Source organism: Odocoileus virginianus, chromosome 17 (genome assembly GCF_023699985.2).
Source record: "Odocoileus virginianus isolate 20LAN1187 ecotype Illinois chromosome 17, Ovbor_1.2, whole genome shotgun sequence".
Lineage (NCBI taxonomy): Eukaryota > Metazoa > Chordata > Mammalia > Artiodactyla > Cervidae > Odocoileus > Odocoileus virginianus.
In genome coordinates this window covers 12,524,171-12,550,377 of record NC_069690.1, presented here as the reverse complement: position 1 = coordinate 12,550,377, position 26,207 = coordinate 12,524,171, and the positions used below count along the sequence as shown (strand labels likewise).

The window sequence follows — 26,207 nt, the reverse complement described above, 5'->3', positions numbered from 1 at the left end:
TCCCTGGGATTTTCCAGGCAAGAATACTGGAGTGGGTTGCCATTTCCTTCTCCAATGCATAAAAGTGAAAGTGAAGTCACTTAGTCGTGTCCGACTCCTAGTGACCCCATGGACTGCAGCCCACCAGGCTCCTCCGTCCCTGGGATTCTCCAGGCAAGAGTACTGGAGTGGGTTGCCATTTCCTTCTCCCAGAGAATATGGATACTAGGTATTTATTCACACGGCAACAAAGCCTGGAATTATTTCCAATATTGTTTCATCAACACAGTCCCCGGAGATCTGCCCGCCAGAATGTCTGCTGAGTGTCCTGGCTCTACGTGGAGACCACTTTTCTGAGCAGGCGGTAGCCACCCACATTGAGGAGTCCTGGCGTTTGAGTCTGTTTCCGTAGCCATCTGATTAAAGCGAACACCCATAATGGGGCTTTGAATATCGATGCTTAATATTGATGCTTGGATAGGAAGTTTGAGGAAAAGCAAGTCCATCCTTGTAAATATCTTCTTCATATTAAAAAAAAAAATTGAGGCCTTGAAAGCAAAAGAAGACTCTCTGAATTTCTATATTAAGTTGCTTTTCTCCAGTTTTATGGAGTATTAAGTCTCTGTTCGTTTCAGGCACATTCAGATCTAGAATTCCAAAAAGTGTGGCAGAAGATGCTGTTTAACTGGAACATAAGTAGTATACTTTAAGAAGCTTTGCATATTTTTTTTTTCCAGCGAAGTTTTGTTCAGGATGCTAAAATGTGTGTTTCTCAGATCTTTTCCTATACTTGGCTGCCCAAACAGAGCATTAGGTCCAGAAACCATGATGAGATTCTAAATCAGATTTCCACCTGTAGTTTCTTTTTGTTTCTTGTTTGTAAGATTTCATGAGATTTTTTTAAAATTCTGCTGTAAATCACCTAGGAGATAATTGCAGTCTTACTGATTTTTATGTGAGTGACTCCCACTTTAAATGTTTTGGATTGTTTTCGCCTGAAGGAAGAGCTCACTATCGAAAACAGTTATCATGGTTAGTAGTTCATTTCTTTTAAAAAAAATTGATATGTCAATGATATCTCAATAAAGCTAGAAAAAAATTGGCAGTTCTGTTTGCTAGTGGATCAACTGTTAGTTTTTCAGAAGGTTTGGTTTGAGTTTTTGTTTTAATTACAGTCTATATAATTAGTTCTCAGCATGTTGAGGTAAAAGAGAATTGCACCAGCAAGCTTCCAATTTCTTCATCTCATTAGGTTTTTAACACGATTATTAGTATCATAATCAGCTATGATGTTTTCTGTTGCAGGTTTTCACATTCTCTGATTTGCAGGGTGTCTTGATTGGCTAATTTAGGCAAATTATTTTGATTGTCTTGATGATGGTTGGCTGATTAGAACACAGCAGGGGTATAATTTCTTCCTGAGAAATGTTGCATTCTTTTGTTTTTTGGTACCAGAACACTAAGAGGGTTTTTCTTTGTGTACATTCAATTATGATATTTGCCCATAACACTAGTAGAATGCCTAGAAAGCAATTACATTAGTGACGGAGTAAGCTTGAATGCCGTTAGTGGAAAAATTGGCTGTATGAGGATGTGGTAGGATGAAGGAATTTACTAAAACTATAATCAGACTTTGGGATTTCTTCTTTTCTGTGTTTTCTGTGATTTTTGAGTGGGGGAAAAAAAGGCAATTTTGTACAGAAGTTTTTCCCTGTCTTAGAGAATTGCTCATTAATCCTGGTTTGCCATTACATGGAAGTTCATGCCATCTCCTATTCTGAATGCTTTGTGCTTAGTGAGGACTTCACTGTGGAACGAAAAATTTATTCAAAAGTTTAAAACTGTTTGTTCGCGTCATCTTATCTTTTGTGTAGGTGGTATACTAAGTAACTGTTTTAGGTAACTAATTAATTAAAGTTAAGGAGGAATTGAAGAGTGTGTGATTAAAAGATTGTATCATTACTTTCCTTGACTTTTCTTTCAGAAAAATCTCATGGAAGGACTTTGTTACCCTTCTTTTTTGACTCATGTTACTTTTTAGCTAATGCTCTGAAAGCCATACCTCTTGAGAATAAAACCAAAACTAGACTGTATAAAGCCCCGAGCATGAAATCTACTGACAATTCAGCTCAACATCTTCCTGCTTAACCTTGAAGTCATCCCCATGCTCTTCACTGTCGTTCAGGGGAATTAGAGAATTATTTAGGACAAAACATCATCAGTAAAAGATCAGTGCTGTGTAAAATCCACTTTCAAAGGTTTTTTGAAGACCCACACCTGGACAAGTGGTTTGCTGGCCTTGCTAAACAAGCTCCTAGAAGCTGTTTTTTAGTTAAAATGCCAAGGAAAATGTAAAAAGATTTATTAACTGAGCAAGTTATAGTTGAAGTGTAAGACCTGTGGGAAGTATTCAAGAAGTTTTCCATAAATTTAAGAACCATGAATTTTGCTTTTTTTTATTTTTTATTTTTTTGCTTTTTTTCCTTAAAGCCTTAATTCCTGGGGTTTTTGGTTTTTGTCTCAAAAACAAACGTGGTTCTTAAAAGAGAAGTCCTCTAAATAAGGAATTTGGATTAAAAAGAAGAATAGATAGGTAACATCCTATACTTGCTAGGTAGAGATGAAATGGCATGAGCTCTAGTGTTAGACCCAAGTTCACCTTACAGGGTCATAATAATTGGGATTGACATATATACACCAACGATACTATGTATAAAACGGATGACTAATGAGAACCTACTCTATAGTACAGGGCACTCTCCTCAGTGCTCTGGTGAACTAAATGGGAAGGAGTTCCAAAAAGGAGGGGATGTATGTATATGTACAACGGATTCACTTTGCCATACAGTAGAAACTAACACAATATTGCATAGCAACTCTACAGCAAGAAAAACTTATTTAAAAAAGAAAAACAAAAAACAGTACTCTTCCAGAGAGGTTGTTGAGAGCATTCGACGGTCAGCACGTGAGAGCGCCTGCCACCTGCAAGGCTTTCGGCTCATGTTTCCTTCATGGTTCCTGAAGTTCATAGAGGGGAATTTAGGCAGCTAGTCCCGGTCTCTCTGCCTTGTACCGATAAGGGTTTGATTACATTGCACTCATAATGAAGAAGATGCCTTAATGAAACCTCCTATGGTGGCAAACAGTAATGACTTGATTCCAACACTTGCCAGTGGAGCTTCCCATCCGAGAAGCAGGGGTATTTGGTGTTAATAAGTTAAATTTCAGAAACTAATGGACTCTGCTAATTGAATTCATCTTTGTTAATTAATAAGGTTCTAGTAAATTGGTTGCTTTCTTGGGTAATGCCCTGCAAAAGAGCAGTAAGACCTAATGATTGCATGTTCACTAGTTCCACCCTATTCTTTCCTAGACATAGAGGGCTACTGACCAAAGTAACATCTCACACTTTTCTTTGTCTTGAAATGTTATTGTTTAAACCTTTGAAATTATTGACTTGAGAGTGAATGAGGGGGAAAAAAAGTGTGGATTGGGGATGCTATGTTCTCTGGTGAGTTTACACTTTAAGAGTTTCTTAAGGAGAAACTTGGGAAATCAATCCAGTAACTACGATTGCAGTGCTGCAGTATAAGGATGCGTTGGTCTTATGTGCCAGTTTCTGCCATGGGCAACAGCCAAGAAGACGTTTTCCACTTGGGAGATGAAAAAATTACCATTTTTCACCCTAGAAGAGGGTAGCTATTAGTTGGGTTAGTATTGTGGTGGTTCTCAAATTTGTAAGTGGGGTCAAAGTGACGGATGCCCAGAGGATCATTCGTTTTCTCCAGATTAAGTTTAGGTAAGGATCGTGTTTTCTAGGCAACTGTCTTCTAGATGCTTGACTGTTTCTCTACCATGTGTTTATCCCCAAAGAGTCGTATCTATGAAAGACTGACACATTTTCCCTCCTTCTTTAACACAGAGAGAATTTCCTAAATTTTTCACATTCCGAGCAAGGGATAAGGTAAGGACTGATTTTTTTTTTTTAAATCTTTGTTTTTTCCTTAAAAGCCCAAGAATAATGTATCTGTGCCATATGTTCTTACCATTCTTCTTTCTCTAACTGAACTTATACTTCCCTTTGTCTTACATATGTCTCTGAACTAAACAAGGTTCCCTTCCAAAAGAGTTTGGTTCAGGAAACACTGTAATGTCCTGACCTACCGAAGACAGAGATAACTTTCAAAATCATCCATTGGGATAATCCTAATGATGTAATATGAAAGGACTACTATAGTTAGTTGGATTATTCTCATCACCCATGGACAGTTCATTTATCAAGGCTTGTTTATGTGCATTTTTCAATTTTAAAATACAGAATTTCGAACGACATTGGTTTCCTCTTATTACCAGCTTATGTGTTTGGCTTTCTCTCTCCATTTACTCTATGAACATGTACTCTGAACATGTCTGGCTTCAGCAAAACATACAGTAAATGTAAATACAACTTGAAAAAGAGAAATATGAATAATTATGCACGGATACAGGCTATTCCATAGCCAAATACCTATTTTTCAATATTATATGACGTTTGTTTTCCTGTGTCCTTTTTCACTCTGCCAGAAATGGTAGGAGTATGAGACATGGATCCTGCTCATATGTGTTTCAGATGAGTTGGATAAAACTAAAACACTGTATGTGAAATGATAGTAATGTGAAGTAGTTTGGTTAATTGTTAAAAAAAAAATGAACTATGAAGGCCTTAAATGCTAGAGGAGTTCTGAGCGAATAGATGGGGTTTGTTTGTTTGTTTTTAATGGAGAGCATCACCAGTTGTAAAAGTATAGATGATGAAAGCTTACAAAGTAAGCAGGGACTCTGGTGCCTAATCTTACATCAGTTGTTGCAGTTTCCTTGTATGTAGCTCCTCTTTTTTCCCGTTTGGTTCATTGGCACAACGATGTGGCTTATGTTTCTTTTTTAAGCATCTCTTTTATATACAATTCCATAATGTAATTCTGTAACTGCCTCTTGTAAGCTCTTCTTTCCTCCAATTCTTGTATTTAGTTTGAGGAAGATCGTATCTATCGTCACCTGGAGCCTGCCCTAGCTTTCCAGTTAGAGCTGAACCGGATGAGAAATTTTGACCTTACTGCCATCCCATGTGCCAATCACAAGATGCACTTGTATCTCGGGGCAGCCAAGGTGGAAGTGGGTACAGAAGTGACAGACTACAGGTTCTTTGTTCGTGCAATCATCAGGCATTCTGATCTGGTCACCAAGGTGGGTGCTGTACTTTCTTCTCTTTTTATCTTGGGTGGGGGCGCTATGCCATTCGGCTTGCAGTGTGTTAGTTCCCTGACCAGGGATCAAACCTGTGCCCACTGCAGTGGAAGCACAGAGTCCTAACCACTGGGCCACCAGAGAAGACCACGGGTGTTGTACTTTAATGGAAAGTTATCTCTGAGGGAAGGGACAGAGACACAGCCATGATTCAAAATCAGGTTTTCCTCTTGAATCAAGATTCTTGTTCTCTTTTATCCTATTGTCCAATAATCACCAGAAGTCTAAGAGTCAGTTCTCTCACAGAGGTAAATATTCCATGGAATAAAGGGCTTTTTTTCCCCTTTCATTTGATTTTTCTTGGTGGTGGAAGTATGATAATATTTACTTGAGAAAAGGAAAAGCATGCGAACAGAAAAACCACAGGGAAGTGTGGGTGATGATAGAGGATAAAATGAAAAGTTAAGAGATGACTCCATGGTAAACCTGTCTAAAAGTGGGGGTGGTTTCTGTACATAGCTGATATGTGACTTGTTCCTGCATCCCATAGCCATAACCTTTCTGCAACTTTTCCTCTCTAAACAGATTTCCTTTCTACGCTGCTCTGTCTGGCAGTTGTGACCCTACTAGGGTTGCAGCTCTGGGGGTGCCCAGGATCTCCACTTGTTGTAAGAAAATGGTACCAAACAGGCAGGAGGAAGGGTTGGTGGGAACTCTTTATCTGACCCTTGCTAGCCCCTGCTGCCTGTGGTCTTTGGGTTGACCCCAGGAAGAAAGATAAATAACATCTACATAACAGCCTTATGACTTGTCGGGTTGGCCAAAACCCAAACAAACTTTTTGGCCAAGCCTATAAAACACATTAATGTTGATGGTGGTTTTCTTTCCTGCATAGGAAGCTTCCTTTGAATATCTACAAAATGAAGGGGAGCGGCTCCTCCTGGAAGCCATGGATGAGTTGGAAGTCGCCTTTAACAATACAAATGTCCGAACTGACTGCAACCACATCTTCCTCAACTTTGTTCCTACAGTCATCATGGACCCATCAAAGGTACATTTCTCTGTTGCTTCACACCCAGCACCCGCCAGCACAGCAGACAGTCATTCTTATTTGTTTGCACTTGGACCTGGAAACAGGTACTTTCTTGGTCAGCTGACTGAACCCTTGCTCTTTGAAGTTTACAGAATGCTTATAGGACTGGGTTTCTGGGATGATATCAAAAATTTGATGTAACCATTGAAATCATACCTCAAAACTGAAGGTGTCTCTTTGTTCTGCTATGAAGCTTTACTTCTCTACTACCTGCCTTTGAGTTTCTGCTGAAAAGCATGTGATGGTGTCTGACTCCCTTGCTGTAGTGATCTCTGAGTAAATAACCTTTAAAACACAGTGATTTAAAATTTTTAAAAGCAATCATAATTTACCATGAGACTTAGCTGTGAGTAGAAATTTCATAATCATACATTTTAATTTATGTTTTTAATTTATAATTATGTTTAATTTACATTAGTACATACATTTTAATGTAATCATTAAATATTAACTCATAGTTTTGTTTGCTTTCATGGATATAGTTTAAAAGTGTTTCTAGTCCATTGTATTGCAGGATATATAAGCCACTAAAAATCTTGTGATATAATTTGTATATAATTAAATACATCCATTTAAGTATAAGGTTTAAAACACTGAAGGTGGTTTGATGTTATCTTGATGGTCACTTGTAAGCAGTACAAAAATATAAAACTTCTACCTCTTCTTCCGTTGGCAACTGGATATTTTATGATATTTACCACGATAGCAGTCCTATTTTGTTTAATTCCCAAACATTTCTCATCTGGTATAACTAACTTTGCTATCATTGGGCACTTTGGCAAAATTACTGCCTCTTTTTACTGGTCGTCTGATGGCCTTTGAGCAGTGACACACCTTCCCAAAGTGTCTAACCTATTTCTCTGTAGTATTTCCCACAGAGGAAGATTTGGTTGATATGGAATTCCACACATAACAATGTATGGTTTCTTCCCCGAGGCTCTATTCTAAAATGCATTCCATATAATTTAAGGAAGGGGAAAGCAAGGTGACTCTCTACTTGACCTTTTATCCCAGGTGTAATAAAGATGGTTGCTCTCTTGTTTCCACTCCCTCTAACCTTTTTATGATATTGTGGAATTTGAATAGGAGAACCAGTATATTTGAATAGGAGACCTCTTTCTCAAGAGCCATTGTAGGCATGGACTTTTGCTTTTTGAACTTAATGTTCAAAAGACCCGAGAAATCATTTTCTACTATTTTTTTTCTTCTAAACTCAAATACTGATTAGTTGCCTTGTCTGCCAGGAAAGCCAAGGTCAGGGCTACTTACTGAGTTTCGTCAAGTTTCATCATTCGGTTTAAGCAAAGGTTTTTTTGAGCGTGCTGGGATTGATGAAACTAGGAGAATTAAAATGTGCCCTGGACACTCTATCACTATGTATATTTGTAGATATGACTTAGCATTCCTCGATGAGTTTTTGCTATCAACGTCTCTGTTTCTACTCCAAATGCTCATATGCCCTGACTCTGTCTTTCTAATCATAGATAGCTGTCAATTTCCTGTATTTAGAAATTGTTGACTTTTGTTCCCTCAAAAAAAGAATGGATAGATATCTCTTGGTTAACAAGACAAGTGTGGGAATAGAGATGTTAACTCCTTGAAACTCATTTTAACCTGAAATTCTTTGGAACAGAAATACACTACAAGAGTGGCACATACTTCCAAAGAGCCACAAATGAAGGATGGAATGAGATTTTTAAAAAAAATTCTCTAAGACGTTGAGAAAGCATTTTAGAGAGATAACTTCATTTAAGAAAACATTATTTTGAGTAGTATGTCTTAGCTGCCTGTAACCATATTGGGAATAAAAAAATTCTTTTTTGCTTTAGTATGTCAGTAAGGAAAAATCACATCTAAGGCCACTTGGTTAAAATAACTCACCAAATCCTAAAAATGAGGGCCACTAAGCTGCCTTGGTATAAAGGTTAGAAAAATGAGGGAACATTTGCCCCATCTCTTTAAATCCTAGTTGGACTTAGCAGTGACCTAGCTTCAGGGTGCTGTTTAGAGAGAACATTCTAGCACCACCTACAAATTGCCTTTTTTTAATTTGTGCAATTTACCAAGAAACATATATTATAAAGTTTAATAAAATTGTATGGAAAAAAGCTCATGGTGGTAATTGCTATGTTGATTTAAGGTCCTGAAAGTGCAATGAAACATAGTTACCATGCATATAAATGCTACTTAATAGCTGTTTAACTAGAGATTTTATTCTTATTTGGGGCCTTCTCTTAAATCCCATGGCTTCTAATTTTAGATATTGCAGATCTTTGGCATAGAATATGAATACAATTGGGAAAGAGGAAGGGAGTTGCACAAATTAGGGTGTTGTGAGCCAGAGAAAACCACTCAAATGCCAGGCCAGCGTGAAACTGTCCCTGATGTGTTCTAAGTAAGAGTAGGGTTGGGGAGAAACTGTCTTTTTGGAAGGAATACATGGACACATCTCCAGGAACCAGAATCTGTTCCCTTTCCTCCCTTCCCAGAGATGGGCAGACCTGAATCAGATCCTAGATACAAGGTGCTTAAGTTTTGTGCTTGGTGATGTGTCTGTGTCAGATTGAGGAGTCCGTGCGGAGCATGGTGATGCGCTATGGAAGTCGGCTGTGGAAACTGCGTGTCCTCCAGGCAGAACTGAAAATCAACATTCGCCTGACACCAACTGGAAAAGCAATTCCCATCCGCCTCTTCCTGACGAACGAGTCTGGCTATTACTTGGACATCAGCCTGTACAAGGAAGTGACTGATTCCAGGACAGCACAGGTACAGTAGTTAAGCAGGCTCCTCAAAATTTTCACTTGGTTCCCCCAGAGAGAAGCCACTTTTCCTTGTTACAGAAAGACCAGAATTCACAGATCCCATTGTTCCACCTAGCGGGGGTTATCCTCACTCAGCTTAAATGGTTGCATGAACTTGAAACACTTCATTTGCCTCATAAGCCACCTCTGTCGTAATCCTGAATGTTTTGAAACCCTTAACCTTTGGTCATGAATTGGGGAGCCCTAACAGGTGCCAAGGGAACCTGACTCTAGAGTAATTGTACAATTAGGGTTCTTGGGCTACTTGTCTTTTCTGATCTGATTTGTCCTTGTTCCTGTTTTCAGCCTAGTTAGACCACTCATTGGCAAGGAAAGGAAGGAGAATTGTTGAAGTATGAAATATCTCAAAGAAAGAAATTTCAACGTAATATAATAATATCTTGAGCAAGATCAAGCAGACATTTTATCTTATTTACCCTTTGTTCCACTTACACACACTATCTTGCCTTCCAAGAGTTCAGAGTATCATATCTATAAAAAAGCAAAGTGGCAGACTTTAACCTATTTTTTCAGGTAGAAGAATTGAGAAAGTGAAAATGAAAAGTGACTTTCAAAGTAGATTGGTTGTATGATAACAGAGAATTCCCTTTTAATCTGTTTGATCACCTTAGTTTCTAACTCTTTGGGCCATTTACTGTGGTACAGGATTTAGCTTCATTCACCACTATTTACATCTTTTTAAGAACTGGGATGTTAATTTTAGGTCTCTGGCCCGAACGTGGCAAGTGCCTTTCTTCCTGTTAAAGGATGAACTTGCTCCTTTGTACGTGTACACACGATCTCGGTCTATTCTCTGTGTTGGGTGATGAAGAGATTATGTGTCTCTTGTTTTTATCTACGTCCTTTTAAGTCTGGGAACAGCAGTAAGAAGAGACTTTTTTGCCAGGATTTTGAAGACAAATTTTAAAACTCTGGGTTTGGACAGTTGTCTGAGCGACCTTTCATTTCGTGCTTTGATTCCCACGTAGATGGCCAGAGAAATCTATCCTGTGAGAAGTGAACAGTTAACACAGAAAGTGCGCACAAGAGTGCAAGGGGTGAGCAAGAGAAAGAGTATTCAATAATTTTCGCGGCATTTGATGTTTTTCAGGACAACCTTAAAGACATTTTCAGTCAAAGCTTTCCATGGGCAGTGATGTTTTTAATTAACTTCTACAATGGCTTCAAGGCAGTTCTATTCTTGTGAAAAATAAGATGGCCACTTGAGATTTTAATGTGTTTGATAAATATGTTTGTTCTCCATAACTACTCCCCCTCTCCTTTCTTTTATTAGAAAGCTCTGCGATTTTCCTCATGCTGGCCAGTGGTGACACAGGGACATGAGAGGCACAAATGCCTTTATTCAGGGTTTAGTAGAAGGAAATGGCAACCCATTGCAGTATTCTTGCCTGGAAAATCCCATGGACAGAGGAGTCTCACAGGCCATGGGACCCTCACAAAGAGTCGGGCACGACTAAGTGACTTACGTTTGGCACAACAAGTATTTGAAAAAATAAATGAGCTGCCTTTTGCCTGAGGGAGCTCCCTTCTTACCGTGGGTCCTATGTATCTAGGAAGCCCTGAAGGAAGGGGTGTCCCTCAGATTGCAGTGGCCACTGCCAAGTGTGAATGCAGGAGCGCACAGCTGGAGGGGGGAGCTAACAAGAGAAGGAGCTTCCCACTCGGTTCTGGCACTCCAGAAGCCTCCCTGATGCTTACCAGCAATTATAGTTTTTTCCTTTCTGTGCTCTAGTGAGTCTAACAACATAGGACTGTGCGTATCATTCAGTCATTTGTTCGTTAATTTAACATTTATTGACCACTTACGATGTATCAAGCAGTAGGGATACAAAAGTAAAAAGTGATATTTCTTCTCAAGAAGTTTACCCATGATGGAAGAAGACAAATAATTTGTTTCTCTGTTGTATGATTTGATTTGTGCCATCAAAAAATAAGTCCATGGTTCTAAGGGAGCAGACTGTATGGGATCAGAGATTTTTTTTCCAGGAGAAGCCCTTTTGATGGCCTCTGGTAAAAGGTGTATGATAAATAAAATACGTACATATGTTCATGAATTTGTAAAGTATATACTTTATCAATTTTTAATGACTATGGCCATGATAGCAGAAAATGGAATTAACATAGGTAACATAGATAACTATCTAATATAATACATCTAATATATTTAATATGTATCTGTTATAACAGTTATGTTATCATTCAGAGACTTTCAGGGCCATCCATTGTTATCAACCTCTTGTTCAAGAATAATTTTTCATTCTTTCTGTCAGCAAAGAGCAAGGTTGACTGGCTTGAGTTTCATTTTATTTCACTTTCCTTGTATAATCTTTGTGGTATTAGCTATCCTGAGCACTGATGTCAGGCAGAGTAGGGAGATTTGAGTAATCCATTACATAAGTCCATTGACTTCCAATGTTCAGTGTAAGAGAGAAATATACATTTCAAAATCATCTTTATTGAGATAAAACTTAGATGTAATAAAAGGCACTCATTTTATGTGTACAGTTTAATTCATCCTGAAATTGTACATACCTGTGATCACCATCACAGTCATGATAGAGACCACTTGACATCCTCAGAAATTCTCTTTATTCTCCTTTGCAGGCAAAGGTAAGGGCACCCACCAGGCACCCACCAGTCTGCTTTCTAATTTTATAGAATAATTTTTGCCTGTCCTGGAATACCAGATAAATGAAGTTAGACAATATGTACTGTTTTGTGTCTGGCTTCTTTGGTAAACGTAGTGTTTTTTGAGAATCATCCGTGTTTTATGGATCATGGATGTGCTCCTTTTTATTGCTGAGTAGTGATATACCAAAATTTTTATATTCATTAACCTGTTGATGGGCATCCGAGGTTTTATTTTTCAGTTTGGGCTATTGTGAGTAAAGCTGCTGTGAACATTCATTTCCAAATATCTGTATAGATTTGTTTTCATTTGAGTAAATCTATGAGTACAATTATTGGGGCGTAGTAAGTTTAATTTAACCACGTTAAATTCCCACCAGCAGTGAGAGTACCCAGAGAGCTTTCTCCAGCCTGCTTTCTCAGCCCACACAGTTATGTTGCTTGAATGACCAGCCTGACTTTATCCCAGACCTCGCAAAACTGTCCCAGTTGGTCTTGTCTTTCCTAATAGACAGGACTGTATTGGATTGGCCAAAAAGTTTGTTTGGATTTTCCATAGGATCCTCTGTAAAAACCCAAGCAAACTTTTTGGCCAACTCAATAGTTTAAAGAACCTATTGCTTTTGCTCTTTTTCCCCCCCTTATTTTGACGTGGGTTATCTCCTCTAAGTCCAGTTTTTACATACTTACACCCTAGCCTCACTTAACACTTTGAATCTCTTGAAACATTTCTATTTCTGCCTCCCACATTACTAAGACATTGCTAATTCTACCTCCCACCTGGGGACTTTCATCATTAGCTCTGTGGAAGAGGATTGGGAGCTCGATTCTGTGGGTCTTTAAGCAGTCCACAACAGATTTTGTCCAGAATAGGACCTGACTGACAAGTAAGTAGAACACGCTTGTTCCTCTTGATCTAAAGGGCTAACGATTTACTTACTTGAACTGTACCCAGGATTTAGGAGAATACCTCATTCTCTCCTGGTGCCTGTTTAGCAGGCCTGCAAATCTGTTCATTAATGGTAGACTTAAGCTTATATTATTTTAGGCCCGAAGAGATAGGTGGGTATACACACATACCCTCACTTCCCAGTCTCCATTTGTATTCACTGCACTGGGAATCTATGTTTTATGTATTCATGCATAAAGTGCCTAGCTTAGTGTCATACAACCTCTGGGCACTCAATAAATATTAATTGAATTGAAATAATGGCATCCCTTATAAATATTCATAAGCAAATAAAACTAAATATATGAAATATGAGGTACTCTTCTAGAAATATTTGAGTTAAAATGATTAAAAACTGGTGTGATTTTATTATGTGACAATATAGATATTGCAGGGTCTACTCACTAGTTGTAGACGCAGTATACTGGGGGAAATATATCTGTATGTGTATTATATTTAATAAAATGTATATACTTTTTACTAAAGGCTCTGTCTTATGAGCTCACAAGAACCAGCTAGCTAGGTGGATGGGTAAAATCTACTTGTGTCAAATCTTTGAAGCCTTTGTGTAGCTAATTGTACCTATGAAGTACCTTCTGAGCCTGTGGACTATAAAGTGTAGGTGACCCGGTAGAGCCTTGACCTGGCCTTCTATCTTTGAAGAAAGAGCAAAGTTCTCTTTGGTGCATAGCTGTTCCTCAACTTAAATACTAGGACTGCTTAGTTGGTTAGTTGACCTTCATTTCTGAATATGGGATTCAAGTCATTTTGACAGGCAAGTATTATCAGTCTGTCTCTGAAACATAAAATTTACTCTGGTGCTTTCTCATTGATTTCGACTAATTCAAAAGTGAGAGGAGGAGTGTGTGATTTGTGGTTGGTGTCATACTATTTTTTGGAGTTGGTTAATCTGCAGAGGTGAGAGTACCATGTACCCAATGTTAAGAGGTGTATCTTAGCTATTCAACTCACCAAAAATGTGTTTTAAGAAATAACATTTGTGAAAAAAAGTCACTTTAGGCAACTCATGTGATTTTTTTTTTCCCTCTTGTCTTTTAATTCCCCATGCCATCCTCTTTTTCTTGCAGATCATGTTTCAGGCATATGGAGACAAACAGGGACCATTACATGGAATGTTAATCAACACTCCGTACGTGACCAAAGACCTGCTTCAATCCAAGAGGTTCCAGGCACAGTCCTTAGGGACAACATACATATATGATATCCCAGAGATGTTTCGGCAGGTAAAGGTGGCTACCTGGGGGTGGGGGCTCTGACGTGTGCCAGAGAGGCAAGATTTTTCCTGAATTGTCGTCAGATACAGCTCACACTGAAATAGGACACTTTCAAAAGGCAGTAAGTGTCTTGACCTTGTTCTCACTTCTCTCTCTTCTGGGGTTGTGACTGCCAGCTCAGATGGTAGATGGTTCTTTGTGATGCCCAGGAAGAATGGCAAGGATAGAGGCCTCTGCTGAGTAGGAAAGAGTAAATGGAGACTCCGCACCTCTGATAGTCTGTGTGAGGGGCTACACCCCTCTGTGTGAGGGGCTACATTCAGGTGTCTACTTCCAAAGCCTGTATTCAAGTCAAAGAGAGATTTGAAATGTTGGTTCTCATTTCCCAAGATAACCCAGGTCTCTAACTGATAGCCTAGGTTAATATGATGAGAATCAGTATATAACATATACAAATGGATATAGAGTTCATGGTACACAGTTTAAAGTATCAGTTCTTTTGTGGGAGATTTATTACAGTGGAATAAAAACTAGTGTGAGAAAATATGACATTATGAATCTCATCCTCCATATGAAAATAAATTCCTTTGATCTGTATGGTGAATCATGTCTAGGCTGCAGATTTTTCTTCCATCAATAGAAGGCAAGAAAAGTATATCACCAGCAGAAAATGCAACAGATAAAGAAGAAGGTATCAAAAGAATACTGAATTTGTTCTTAAAAAAAAAAAAATCTATGAATATAGAATTTTCCCAAGTCTCCTAGTCAAAAATACCAGCGTTACCACATTTGAATTTTAATAAAGTAATATATGTGGTCTTAGTAAATAGTCTATTTGTAATTCCTGTATTATTCAGAAATACGAGAGATTTCCATTATGTAGCCATTTGTTTACAAGGTCTCTCTCTTGACACATAGCTGTCTTCATTCAGTATTACTAGTATTGTCAGCCTATAAGTTGAGTGTTGATTCTGTTCCCTAGTGCTGGTGCCATAAAAAGAAATCACTTTCTATATAATTTATCCTATAGAATAGACATAAGCACAGTGATTTGGACTTGTAGGTATGAATGAGTCATCTTGGTTTTAAATGTTGCTGTGAGTCAAGCAGAGAAACAACCAAACTAGTTCCCACTTGATGCCCCATTCATTTTGCTAATATGAAATTTGAAATGGACATCAGAATGGTTTAAAAATGATGTGTGTCTCTGTTTTCTCATATTTGAGCAGACTTGATCTGTACGTGTACAATCAATCAATCCACCTCTAGTGAGCTAATTCCCATGTATGGGCCTGTAGCTTTGGAAATATACTAGAGCAGGCATCCCCTGAACCTCTAGTAGAAACTCTATTCTTGTGTTCCTGGGTTTGCTTTGTATTAGCTGAGGTATCAGTCACTTTCCTGGTTATTCTTCTATGGCCAAGTTTCTCTAGGATTTTTCTTCCTTTTTTAAAGAGGTATTGTTGCTACTTTAGTTTTTTATTTTAATTTTCCCAGGACATTGTTAGGTCCATTGTGTTTGTTAATGGTCTCATACTAATTCATGATCCCTCAGTAGTTTAATGTTATTGGCAAAGCATCTGATTTGGGGCATGTAAAAAACATTATGTGAAAAATAATTACAAGTCTATTTTAACGGAGAATGGGAACTCTAGAATTTGGTCTAACATTTAGATGCTCAGTAGAATGCTTGGAAAAGAAAGAGCAAAACTAAATTGACCATGTTTTAGTATTTATTTTGTTCATGTTGAAATGCTGATTGTTACTGATTAGTCAAACTTTTCTCCTCCTTTAGTCCCTGATCAAGCTCTGGGAATCTATGTCCTCTCAAGCATTCCTTCCACCGCCCCCTCTGCCTTCAGACATACTGACTTACACTGAGCTTGTGTTGGATGATCAAGGTCAACTGGTTCACATGAACAGGCTTCCAGGAGGAAATGAGGCAAGTCCTGGAGATTCCCCTCCCCACTTTCTTATCTCTGTGCCCACTAGTATCAGCTTTCTATGGGGGATGGTCATTAAATAGTATTAAATAAGATCTGAGTGGCAGAGGCAGCATTGGTAGAAGTAGTCTAGTCTTATTTATAGAAGTCGTAGTCCTATTGGTAGAACTCTTTAGCCAGAGAACACAGACTGGACAGCAAGGATTATCCTTAATATTTTAGGTGTGATAATAAGATTACATTTTTTTGAACGGTATTACAATATTGCTTTATAAAAAAGAGTATTGTCTTCTGTTAGAGATACCTACTAAAGTAGTTACCGATAAAATGATCTAATGTCTAGGAGCTGCTTCAAAATTATGTTGGGATGGGAATGTGGAGTGCAGATGAAACAGGATTGGTCATGAGTTGTTAACTGAAGCTCAGTGGTAGATACACAGGAATAGATTAGTTTCTCAGTTTTTGTACACATTTGAAATTTTGGGATTTTTCTATGATAAAAGCCTTTAAATATTTCTTGATGTTTTTTCTTATTTGGATCCTTACTGGTGTATGGTTTTTAGTATGTTTTTCGTGCTCAGGTAATTTGATCTAGTGCTGTTGTGAGCATGGGGAATTTTTTCTTCGTAAAAGGGCTCCATCAGAACCAGAAGTTTATACATCAAAGGAGGTAACAGAGAACCCGTGACTCATGCGTTTTTAGCTTTAGATTCCTTTTTCCTCTATAACACTGTTAATAATGATGTATGGTCATATTCTGCCCCATGCGTTGAGATTCTTCCTGATTCTAACTGTGCTTCTAAAGTACAGTTATAACAACAATGATAACAGTAGTAATAAGCCTAAAATGAGATATGTTATTTTAACCTTAGAAATCATCCCTGGATAAAACTGGTCCCTTAGAAGGAGTAATCTCTACCTGAGTGTTCACCATAAACAGACTGGATAGACCTTCGGAGATAAATGCAATTATTTCCCTTTTTATTCAATATCTTTTTTTCAAAAAATTTTGCTAAACGTACAAGGTGCATGACCGGAGCTGCCAAATTTAGATTGTTTGATATTAAGATGGACACAAGCATTGGACCCAATGGAGGATGTCAGACTTGCAGGAGTTCTAATCTAATGCCTCAACAGATAGCAAAAGTGAGAGGCTAGGGAGGAAGGATGTATTGAATTTTGACAAGAGTAGGTATATGTGTACTTGTTAACACACAGTTGCAGCAGACGTTTATGCCACTGTGTGTAGCATCTGCTTAGTGAAGCCTTCAGCAGAAAGAAAAGCCTCATTGTGCTAGACTTAAATTCTGATTCATTGAACAGTATCGTCTTCAGGAATGGAAGGCACCCTTGTGAACATGGGACTGAGAGAAAAACGCTTTTAACTACTGTAATTAAAACACAAAATGAGATTTTTGGCCACGTGAAAGCTAGCCACAGCACCGGATAAAACCTCTTGCCACGATCTTTCTGTCCTGCTTTCTCTCTGCTCTCATTCTGCGTTTGAGCAAGTGGAGACTGGGGGAATAGTGAAGTCCCAGAGGGACAGAGCTCTGTTCTTGCTGAAATTACAAGCACAGAGCTGCCTGGGCATGAACATGTAGTGTTTACTCTGCCAGTATGAATACAAATAGTCTTATTATACGGACTCTGTACCCAAAGACACCCACCCACCCACCCACACACACACACACACACACACACACACACACACACATGAATAAAAAAAAAAATTAAAGGTTTTTTTTTAACCCTTTAAAGACTCAACAAACCTGGGTGGAAAGGGATGTCTTAACGGCACAGGACTATGGCTGGGAGCAGCAGACCATGTGTTTCCCTTTGCTCAGTGGTTTAATAATGATCTTGAAATCTAGAAATCTAATCGTATTAAAAAATTTTTTCTTCTTGCGTTTCGTCAGTTTTGCCTTTCATCTTGTCCCACTCTTCTCCCTCCTCAGTTGCCTGTTTTCTTTGTCCTCTTTTCCTTTCCATCAAATGACCGAGTAGGATTGAAGCTGAGCATCAGCTTGCTGTTTGCGTCCTTGAACTCTGGAGGGGCGAGCAGGTAGTGACTACTGCCCGGCATGGCTGGTGAAGTCAGTCAGTGGCCAGCGCTAGATTATAGGGCCCCCGCGTGACAGGAATGAGGTCGGGGTTATTAGTATCAGACTCTGTTACCGAGAGCTGGAACGTACAATGGAGCATGTCCACTGAGAGACTGACCAGTCTGAAGATGGAATTTCAGCAGGCAGAACTCAGAGGGACAGCCTTGCCCAAGAGATGAGCGGGTGGCAGGGGGATATATTTCTTTGTGCCGGGCCCAGTTTTATCAGGGCAAGTTGACTTTCAGCAATTGCCATTTAATTTTCTTTGGCCAAGAGACAACTTTGTCATGAGTCTGGCACTCTACATATTACCCCAAGAATGATGTGAGGGGAAGGAAAAGAGCTCATGCTGATGAGGGAGCAAATCGGTCTGATCTCAAAGAGAATGGGCATCTGAACGGAGCCTTGAGAAATAGTTTTATTAAAGACAGAGATAAAAAAATGACCTGTTAATGTTCCAGGAGCCAAGGTGCGATGTAAAAGCATCGATGCTACATAGACATTAAATCATCATAATTGGTGTTCTCCAGAGGTGGCGGCTCCACCAGGTCATCATGGTGGGTGATACTGCATTACCTTGAAGGACTGGAGTTTCTGGGTTTCAAAGCCAGCCCACGGATATAAGGCATACAAGTAAAACAAGAGATTCCTGCAGAGTTTCCCCATGAATTGAGATGCTTCTCCCCATAATCAAAGGCAGAAAACCTGCACTTACCAGACCATCGGCTGGGTGGGTAGCCAGTCTTTCTCCCCAATTTTTTTTTTCCAGGACAGTAAATAGGTAAAATGGTGATGGGACCAGAACTTGGAACAATTCAGTTCCATTTAGTTTTAGGGAACTTGTTTGCCATTTGAGGAAGAATATTGGCTGTTTCAGCAGAGATGTGACCTGCATTTCGAACACTGTGGCTGTGTTAAAAGCAAGAGAGAGAGAGAGAGAGCTTTTCTGAGGTGGTGTTAGCTGCTGTTTCTTTTCTATTTTCCTAGTTGTCCCTTTCCCATCGAGAGATGTAACTGAAGGAATGCCACCTTATGCATGATGAAAGCTATAGGAGAATACATTTTTCTCATTGTCAGATTTTGAATGGCATTGCGTTTAGTATGAATTTAGAGTAGGAATAAAAAAGATGTAGACCAAATCTGTGAATTGCGTTCCTTGCAAATAGCTCCAAAGATGAGTTGTCTAGGATTTTTTTTTTTCTAATAGTTTCAAGTAAAGAAGAAAATTGAGGAAAATCTGATTGCAAAATAGACTAAACTGATTTCACGCTCCTGTGATGGGCACTGTATGTAAATACCCAGCTGGATGAATGTGTGCTGTTGAACCTGGATACAAAAGAAGTGCAGCTAACCAACAGTTGTACTTCACCACTTCTCAATTTGGGGGGAATTGTTTTCTTTTTCCTGCCAGTTTGCTAATCTGTTTTGATCATTTAGTGGAAGCTGTAATTGCAGGTGGGAACATTTTGAGTAACAGTTCACAATCCAAGGCAGCTGCTTTTCGCACCAAATCCTGTTATTAAAAAGCTCAGGCTAAGATCAAGCCAACGGCTGATAACCGACTTGACGGAGAACAACTTAACTTTGCCCAGAAGGACAAAGAAAGCACTGGCCTTCTTGAAACTGAGTTCTTACTTATTCTGAAATGTTATTAGCATCCTTTTATTAAATTTCCTAAACTGCTCTGTGAACTACGTGATGAATCTCCAAACCAGGCAATGATGAAAGGTACGATAGACAGGTACCTTTTATAGCAAAATTAGTGTGGATAGAAATGAGGGCCCTGTTATCCTTACTGTTTTAAAACACAGGCTTTTTAACAATATGAATCCATCCATTCCCTCTCATTGCTCCTGTCATAATGAAAAACAGTGATAAGAAGATGATGCTGTGTCTAGAAGCAGTTATAATAATTAGGTTTAAGATGTGTACTCTGAAAAGGATTGGTAGTTAGAGACTGGAATTCTTGCGTGGCACTTCATTATTTCCTTAAACTTTTTTCTGAGGGTTAAGTGTGTTTCAAATTGAATGCAATTTAATGGTCACCTCCACATACATACTACCAGGCTTAAAATTGTAGTGGCTCCAAGACTTCATTTTTTCAGATGGGCACTAGGTGTCAGGGTTTTTCCTTCTCAGCAGTCTAGCATTCAGATGAGCCTCTTGAATTGTCCTGCATTGGGAGGCAAATCTAGTGATAGCCTTCTCTTTTTTTCAGTTGGTCTGGTAGGCTTTACCTCATTTTCCTAGAACGTGCCATTGCGTTTTTAACCCTTTGGGTGGAGATCTGTTGAATCTTATATCATGACTGCACATTTTCACGGGAAACATTTTTTTTAGGGGATGATTGAAGAGGGAAAAAAGTAGTATAAATTAAAGTTGAAAGGCTAGCTGCCGTTCTGACTGGTATCTTGGTTTCAGCTCTGCCTTATATTCTGAGGAATGAAATGGTGGCGATTAGGAATTCAGTTCTAAAACTGCTCAGCCCAGCCCACATTTAGTTGTCATGTAATTGTTGACAAAGCACTGTTGTCCAGTTCTACCAAAGTATAAACATCTTTTTGATTTTTTTTTACTACAAAATATTGCAAGCCTATAGAAAAATTGGAAGAGAGATATGATAAATATCCCTGCATGTATTGACTAGCTTAAACAAATTTTACCATTTTGACCCTGCGCCTCACTGATTTTTTGCTATAGTCCTTTGAAATAGCTCGTTTGAGTATAAAAACAAAAATAAAATGTAGGAGTTGGGTAAGGAAGTTGGTAAGCTTATCTAAGTTTGAAAGATTGGAAGAAATTAATTAGTAGATCCATTTTGACAGTTCTTAGGCTGGACCTCTTAACCCAAAGGACCTCTTATTTTAGAAAAAACACCATAACCCTCTATCTTAATTCACTTGGTTGACATTTTCCATACCCTCAAAGGAATTGCTTGGGCTTTCCTCGACTCTGCTCCTAGTGAACCCATTATCCTTTGAAACTGACTAGAAAGAGCATTTGTAGGCTTGAGTATGGAAAGCATTGACCATTTCTCATGCAAACAAAACCCAAATACTTTTCTAGTTTAACATTAGGCCTTTGCATATTGTTTTACTCGATTAAACCTCAGAATAGCTTCAGAATGGGAAGCTGATTTGAGTGTATTTTACTATGCTTTTGTCTTATTCCTTTGAAATCAGTTTACTTTTTCATGCTGGGTGTGGAAATTGAGTCCATATCAGTCTTTTAGATATGTGTTGGAAAAGAGGCATGTTTGTATTGTAGCATGCTGAAGGTGAGCTGTGAAATAGACCTGAGAAAAGCAGATCTGAAAAACAGGATCATGGTCTGTGCACTGATTGTTCAAGTTATAAAAAGAGACTAATGGTCCTTGCCACCAATCTGTCCCTAAAGATGGAAGTGTGTTTGTAAGTGCTTTGAGATCCTCAGCAGAAAACTATCACATTCCACTGATGACGTATAAACATTCATACTTTGCACTTACCTTTTTTTCATCAAGGACTTTAAAAAACCAATTTTGAATCCTTTTAGCCTAGCAAGATAGGAATTTCAAGTATGGAAAAAGACATATTATGAAATACACGGTAAGATAGTTTTATTTAAAATTATTGTGTACATTTCTTCTTTTAGCCTCTAAGTGAGCATGTTCAGTTATAATTCTTTGAAATGATCTTCAGGACCAAAGTTGAGTCCCTCATGAGAAAAATAGTGAGTCTAATTTTGAAAGCTAGGTCTTCCTGCCATGGAATTACTTCTAATGAATTCCTAACTCTTTTGGGATGTGTATAGTTTTCTTCAAATTCCCTCCTAATGTCTGTCTTCGGAGCTGGAGATTTCTCACTGATTCTGACTCATTTCACTAGTAGCAAACCAAGGCCCAATGAACCTGACTGACTTGGGAAATCCTCATGTATCCCTTGGCCAACCAAAGTGGCACTTGCGGAGAGGGCCCCTCAGTGCCTTTCCAAAAGTAAGTCCTGGGACTTCCCTGGTGGTCCAGTGGCTAAGATTTTACCCTCCAGTGCCAGAGGCATGGCTTTGATACCTGCTTGGGGAGTTGAGATCCCACATGCCTCGTGGCCAGAAAAACAACAACAACAACCAAAAAAACCCCATAAAAACAATATTGTAACAAATTCAATAAAGACTTTTTAAAAAATGGTCCACAGCAAAGAAAATCTTAAAAAAAAAAAAAAAAGCAAATCCTAAAGATAGCCTTTAAACAAAAGGATGTCCTTGCTAGCATTTTCATACATCTTAATTTTTAAGACTTTACGGAAAAAGGCTGTGATATAGCACCCTACGACAAGTAATTTTACAGCTCCAACTCAAGGCAATAATGAGCATCAGGACAGCCACAGATGACGCCCAAGGGTGAGGTGTGGGGTGGCGCGTCAGAGCTCAGCATGCGTTTACATGGTTTCTAGGTGAGGCTTCCTCAACTGTGGTGGGCTGGTTGACTACCCTGTCAAACCAGTTTCTCCGGGGCCCCGTTTCTCAACACCACTGACTTGTATGTGCTCCTTTGCCTGTATGTTTTAAAACGAGTATGTGTATTAAAATATTTTGTGTGTATGTATTAAAATCAGTGTGGTTTCATGTACATATATAGTACAGGAAAAAATGATTCCTCTGTTTAAAATTATTACTTCTAATCTTTGGTAACATTTCTGAAGAATTAGCCTCTGAGAAGAAAGTTTTTTTGCTCCCAAAATGATATTTTTCTTATCCTTTCATTGCTTTTGAGGGTTGAGGTAAGTTTGTTCAGCCATTTTTGAATTATCCAAGCATGAAAAAAAAAGAGTTTTTCAGCTGTTAAGGAAATTGTTTTCAGCTCTTTTGTGTGATCATATGACACTAGGCAATGGAACATGATATCCAGCAGATAATACAATATGGAAAGGCATTGACATTATTTTCACCATGGTTTTTCTGAACGGCACAGATTAAGTCAAATATTATAATTCCCTATGGTTTAAAAATGCACCTTTTAAGACCTATACAGTATTTTCTAATATTTCATGAAGTATTTTTTCCCATGAGTTTCTGAGTTTAAATTGCAATTATTTTTTGGTAGTATCAATTAAAAGTGAAGATTCAATACTCTACCCAACATACAAAAGCAAGGAGAAAAGGTAGCATTTTGTTATCTGTCTGAAAAGGAACTCAAGTTCAGCTTCCTTCTCTCTGGATCTTCGTTTTTTGACCTTCATGATGCAGAGGCTGCCTATATCTGTTTTGGCTCTCATGTTCTAGGATTCTTTGTATATCTGCCCAAGGACCTTGTTGGATGGTCATCTTCCTGGCATTAGCGATAGAAGCACAAAAGTCACTGGAGGCTTTGCCAGAAACACTCAACTTTTAGATTGTCAGCATGGGAAATAAAGCTTCAGTGTCTCAGCCACAATCTAACCTGTATCTAAATCCATATAGAAAGATATTATTATAGCTGAACTCAAAAGTGTGGAGATATAAGAAATGCAGGCAAGGCAAAGACATTCCCTTTCTGCTTCCCACGGCATAGCTAGACTTGATGAATGCTTCTTACATCCCTGAAAACAAATTCCTGTCCTGTTCTGCCCCTTAGTTTTCCCTTCAGATTTCTTTATTGAGCTTAGCATTGTTGTTTTACTTTGTGACAACAGCAGCTTTGGAAAGCGCAGGTGGGCACGTGTGCATATGTACACTTGCACATGCTATTCACACTGATAGTACAATTAATGTGGATGTCAATTTGGGTGTTAATTTTGGGTCATGATTAGTGTTGACACTTTGTGTCAGACTAATGGCATTTATGGGCACCATCAGAATAAATGTTAATGTTATCATGTTTTTATTATCTGTTATAGTAACATTAAACCAAGGTCCTCCCAGGAGAAAAAAATACATATATGGATAGATAGATAATGCCTTTCTGTATCACTGGTGTTACTCAGCGAGAAAATGACATCTCAGGGCAGAATCCTAATCACTGTTTGGAGCATCAGAAATAATGATCACCTCTGATCGGAGGTTGTGAATAATTCATTCGGTTTGATTTTCACGTCCTGTCCAGTGATACTTTTCAAACCAAATGTGTTTCTACAGGAAAATAATGGTCCCACTTCTTATGGAAATACTGTGGCACAAATCATTTTACCCACATAAAAACAGTTAAATAAGACTGTTCTCTTCTGCCTGCCTTCTCCTCCCCAGCCCCCTCCTCTCTCCTCGGTGCGTGTTTATTCCAGGATCCGACTGTGGCCAAAGAAATATTTTCTTCCTTAGAACTTGTATAAAGAAAACAAATATTTATTTCTGCTTATCCTCACCTTATTTGCAGTAACCCTTTTGATCCTCTTCCCTTTCTCACTTTAAGGTAATTAGTTTAGGTGGATAATCCTGCACCTGAGAAATCTGCTAATTGGAACATTCTGTTATCAAAAATAATCTGAAACTAGATGTTTTTTAAAATAATGAATTATGGCTATACTAATGAAACTCTAATTGGCCGTAAGTGCCTAGAACCATTGGGTGAGTCTGTGCCTGGGTGACATGGTGGTCAGAGAAGTCTGTGGCACTTCCAGGGCCCCAAAGCCCGAGCCTGAGACTCCTGAGGCCACAAACCCACCCACTCTCCCGATCACGTCTCAGGCTACGTGTTCTCCTTTTGTTGTTTCCTTAGCTCTCCGTCCTGGAGTGTCCATTTCACTAGGTTTCATTGCATAGAAACATTGGAGGGGGAGAGGGGCTGAAAACAAGGGAATTCAGTGATGGAATTTCCTTCAGTTGTTATTTTTAAGTTAATATACAAGGCAGCTTGGCTTTAGGTGAAATCAGTGAATGTCATATTCCTGATCACATTATCACACTTGTGTATGCTTTTATATGGCAGTTACCGAATTTTCAATATAATATACCCCATTGTGTGTATAATATAGATAGACCCTGTTCATATAAAGTAATTTGACTGAAAAACTTAACGGTGTCCTAATTAAACAGGAGGCAAATATGACTGTCTTCTGAAGTAATGACCCAATCCTCTGAGACAAAGCTATTCTTAGATAGAATATTTTGAATCATTTCTCCTGAATGTTGTGACCCCCCCCCCCCGCCCCCGCCTCTAAATCGAACAAGAGCGGAGGGAAGCGCTTTTCAACCTAGTTTTCATCATCAGACAGAAAGTATTTTGCATTCAGAAACCATTTCCAGTATCAAATTCAATTCTGTCAAGTGATTAGTTGGGTTGGGTAGAGAATAACTTAAACACGCGAAGCTGGGATGGCCGTGGCGCTTCTGCACTGGAGGACGGCGGTTGCTGGGCTCAGGTTGCAAGCCCCTTTCTGGCGACTGCGCATGGCAGTGTGGGTGATTGTGTTACATGGCTCCGCAGCTGACACAGACCTGCGTCTGTTGACACCATGTGCTCCTCCCCAGGACCGCTGGAAGAAACAGGGGAGCGGGCGAATTGATACCCTGCCTGCCTATCAGTGGCAAACGTCCTTTTATGTACATATGCTTACAAAGCTCTTTAGCCCCCTTCAAGATGAAAGGCTCTGTATAAATATGAGCTTTCGATTTTAGTACATGTTTGCAATACATGTGGTACAGTCCTAAATATGTATTTAGCTGATAGGCACTGTTCTTGTCTATTGTACAAATATTGACTTTAAAAGTATAAATATGTATTTAACCATCAGACCAGAAAAACACTGAAGCAGTTACTTCTCAGGTAGAGATATTAATATTGTATAAACCTATATATGCATATGTTTACATTATACCACATCAGTGCAGCGCATTTCTTTAAAAAAAAAAAGTCGACGAGAGCCCCAACAGAGTTCTTGATGTTCTGCTCCCTTTAAGGTGAGTCCTGATTTTAAATTTTCATATGTTTATTCCCTTCTTTCTAATTTTATATAAATGTGATCTGTTGTAGTGTAAGTAAAACCTGGAGTCAGTTCCTCTCAAGCCTGAGAAATCTGTTAGGTTGGTGAGATTTTTTTTTTCTCCTTAAATTTTTTTTTTCCACTATGAAAATGTTCAAACGCACACTGAAATAGAGTTAATATATAAGCTCCCATGTACCTATTACCCAATGAAGAAATATTTTGTAGTTTTTTTTTGCACCCTACAACATACAGGACCTTAGTTCCCCAACCAGGGATTGAACCTGTGTCCCCTGCATTGGGAGTGCAGAGTCTTAGCCACTGGACCACCATCTCCCTCTGTCAATTTATAAAATTTT

At 38.7% G+C, this 26,207-nt stretch overlaps 1 protein-coding gene across 10 annotated transcripts in view; it reads left to right on the top strand.

Annotated features, from left to right (window-relative positions):
• The window catches only part of ACACA (acetyl-CoA carboxylase alpha), a 281,140-nt gene that overhangs the window by 178,134 nt on the left and 76,799 nt on the right, over positions 1–26,207 (top strand). For 9 of the 10 annotated variants that reach the window (XM_070478617.1, XM_070478616.1, XM_070478615.1 and 6 more), the window contains 6 exons: positions 3,902–3,943; positions 4,987–5,202; positions 6,098–6,253; positions 8,858–9,061; positions 13,783–13,938; positions 15,725–15,871. In XM_070478617.1, the coding sequence (XP_070334718.1) occupies positions 3,902–3,943; positions 4,987–5,202; positions 6,098–6,253; positions 8,858–9,061; positions 13,783–13,938; positions 15,725–15,871 (921 nt within the window). Of the gene's footprint in view, positions 1–3,901; positions 3,944–4,986; positions 5,203–6,097; positions 6,254–8,857; positions 9,062–12,545; positions 12,633–13,782; positions 13,939–15,724; positions 15,872–26,207 lie in introns of those variants that run through there. The other variant, XM_070478624.1, reaches the window with a different exon arrangement.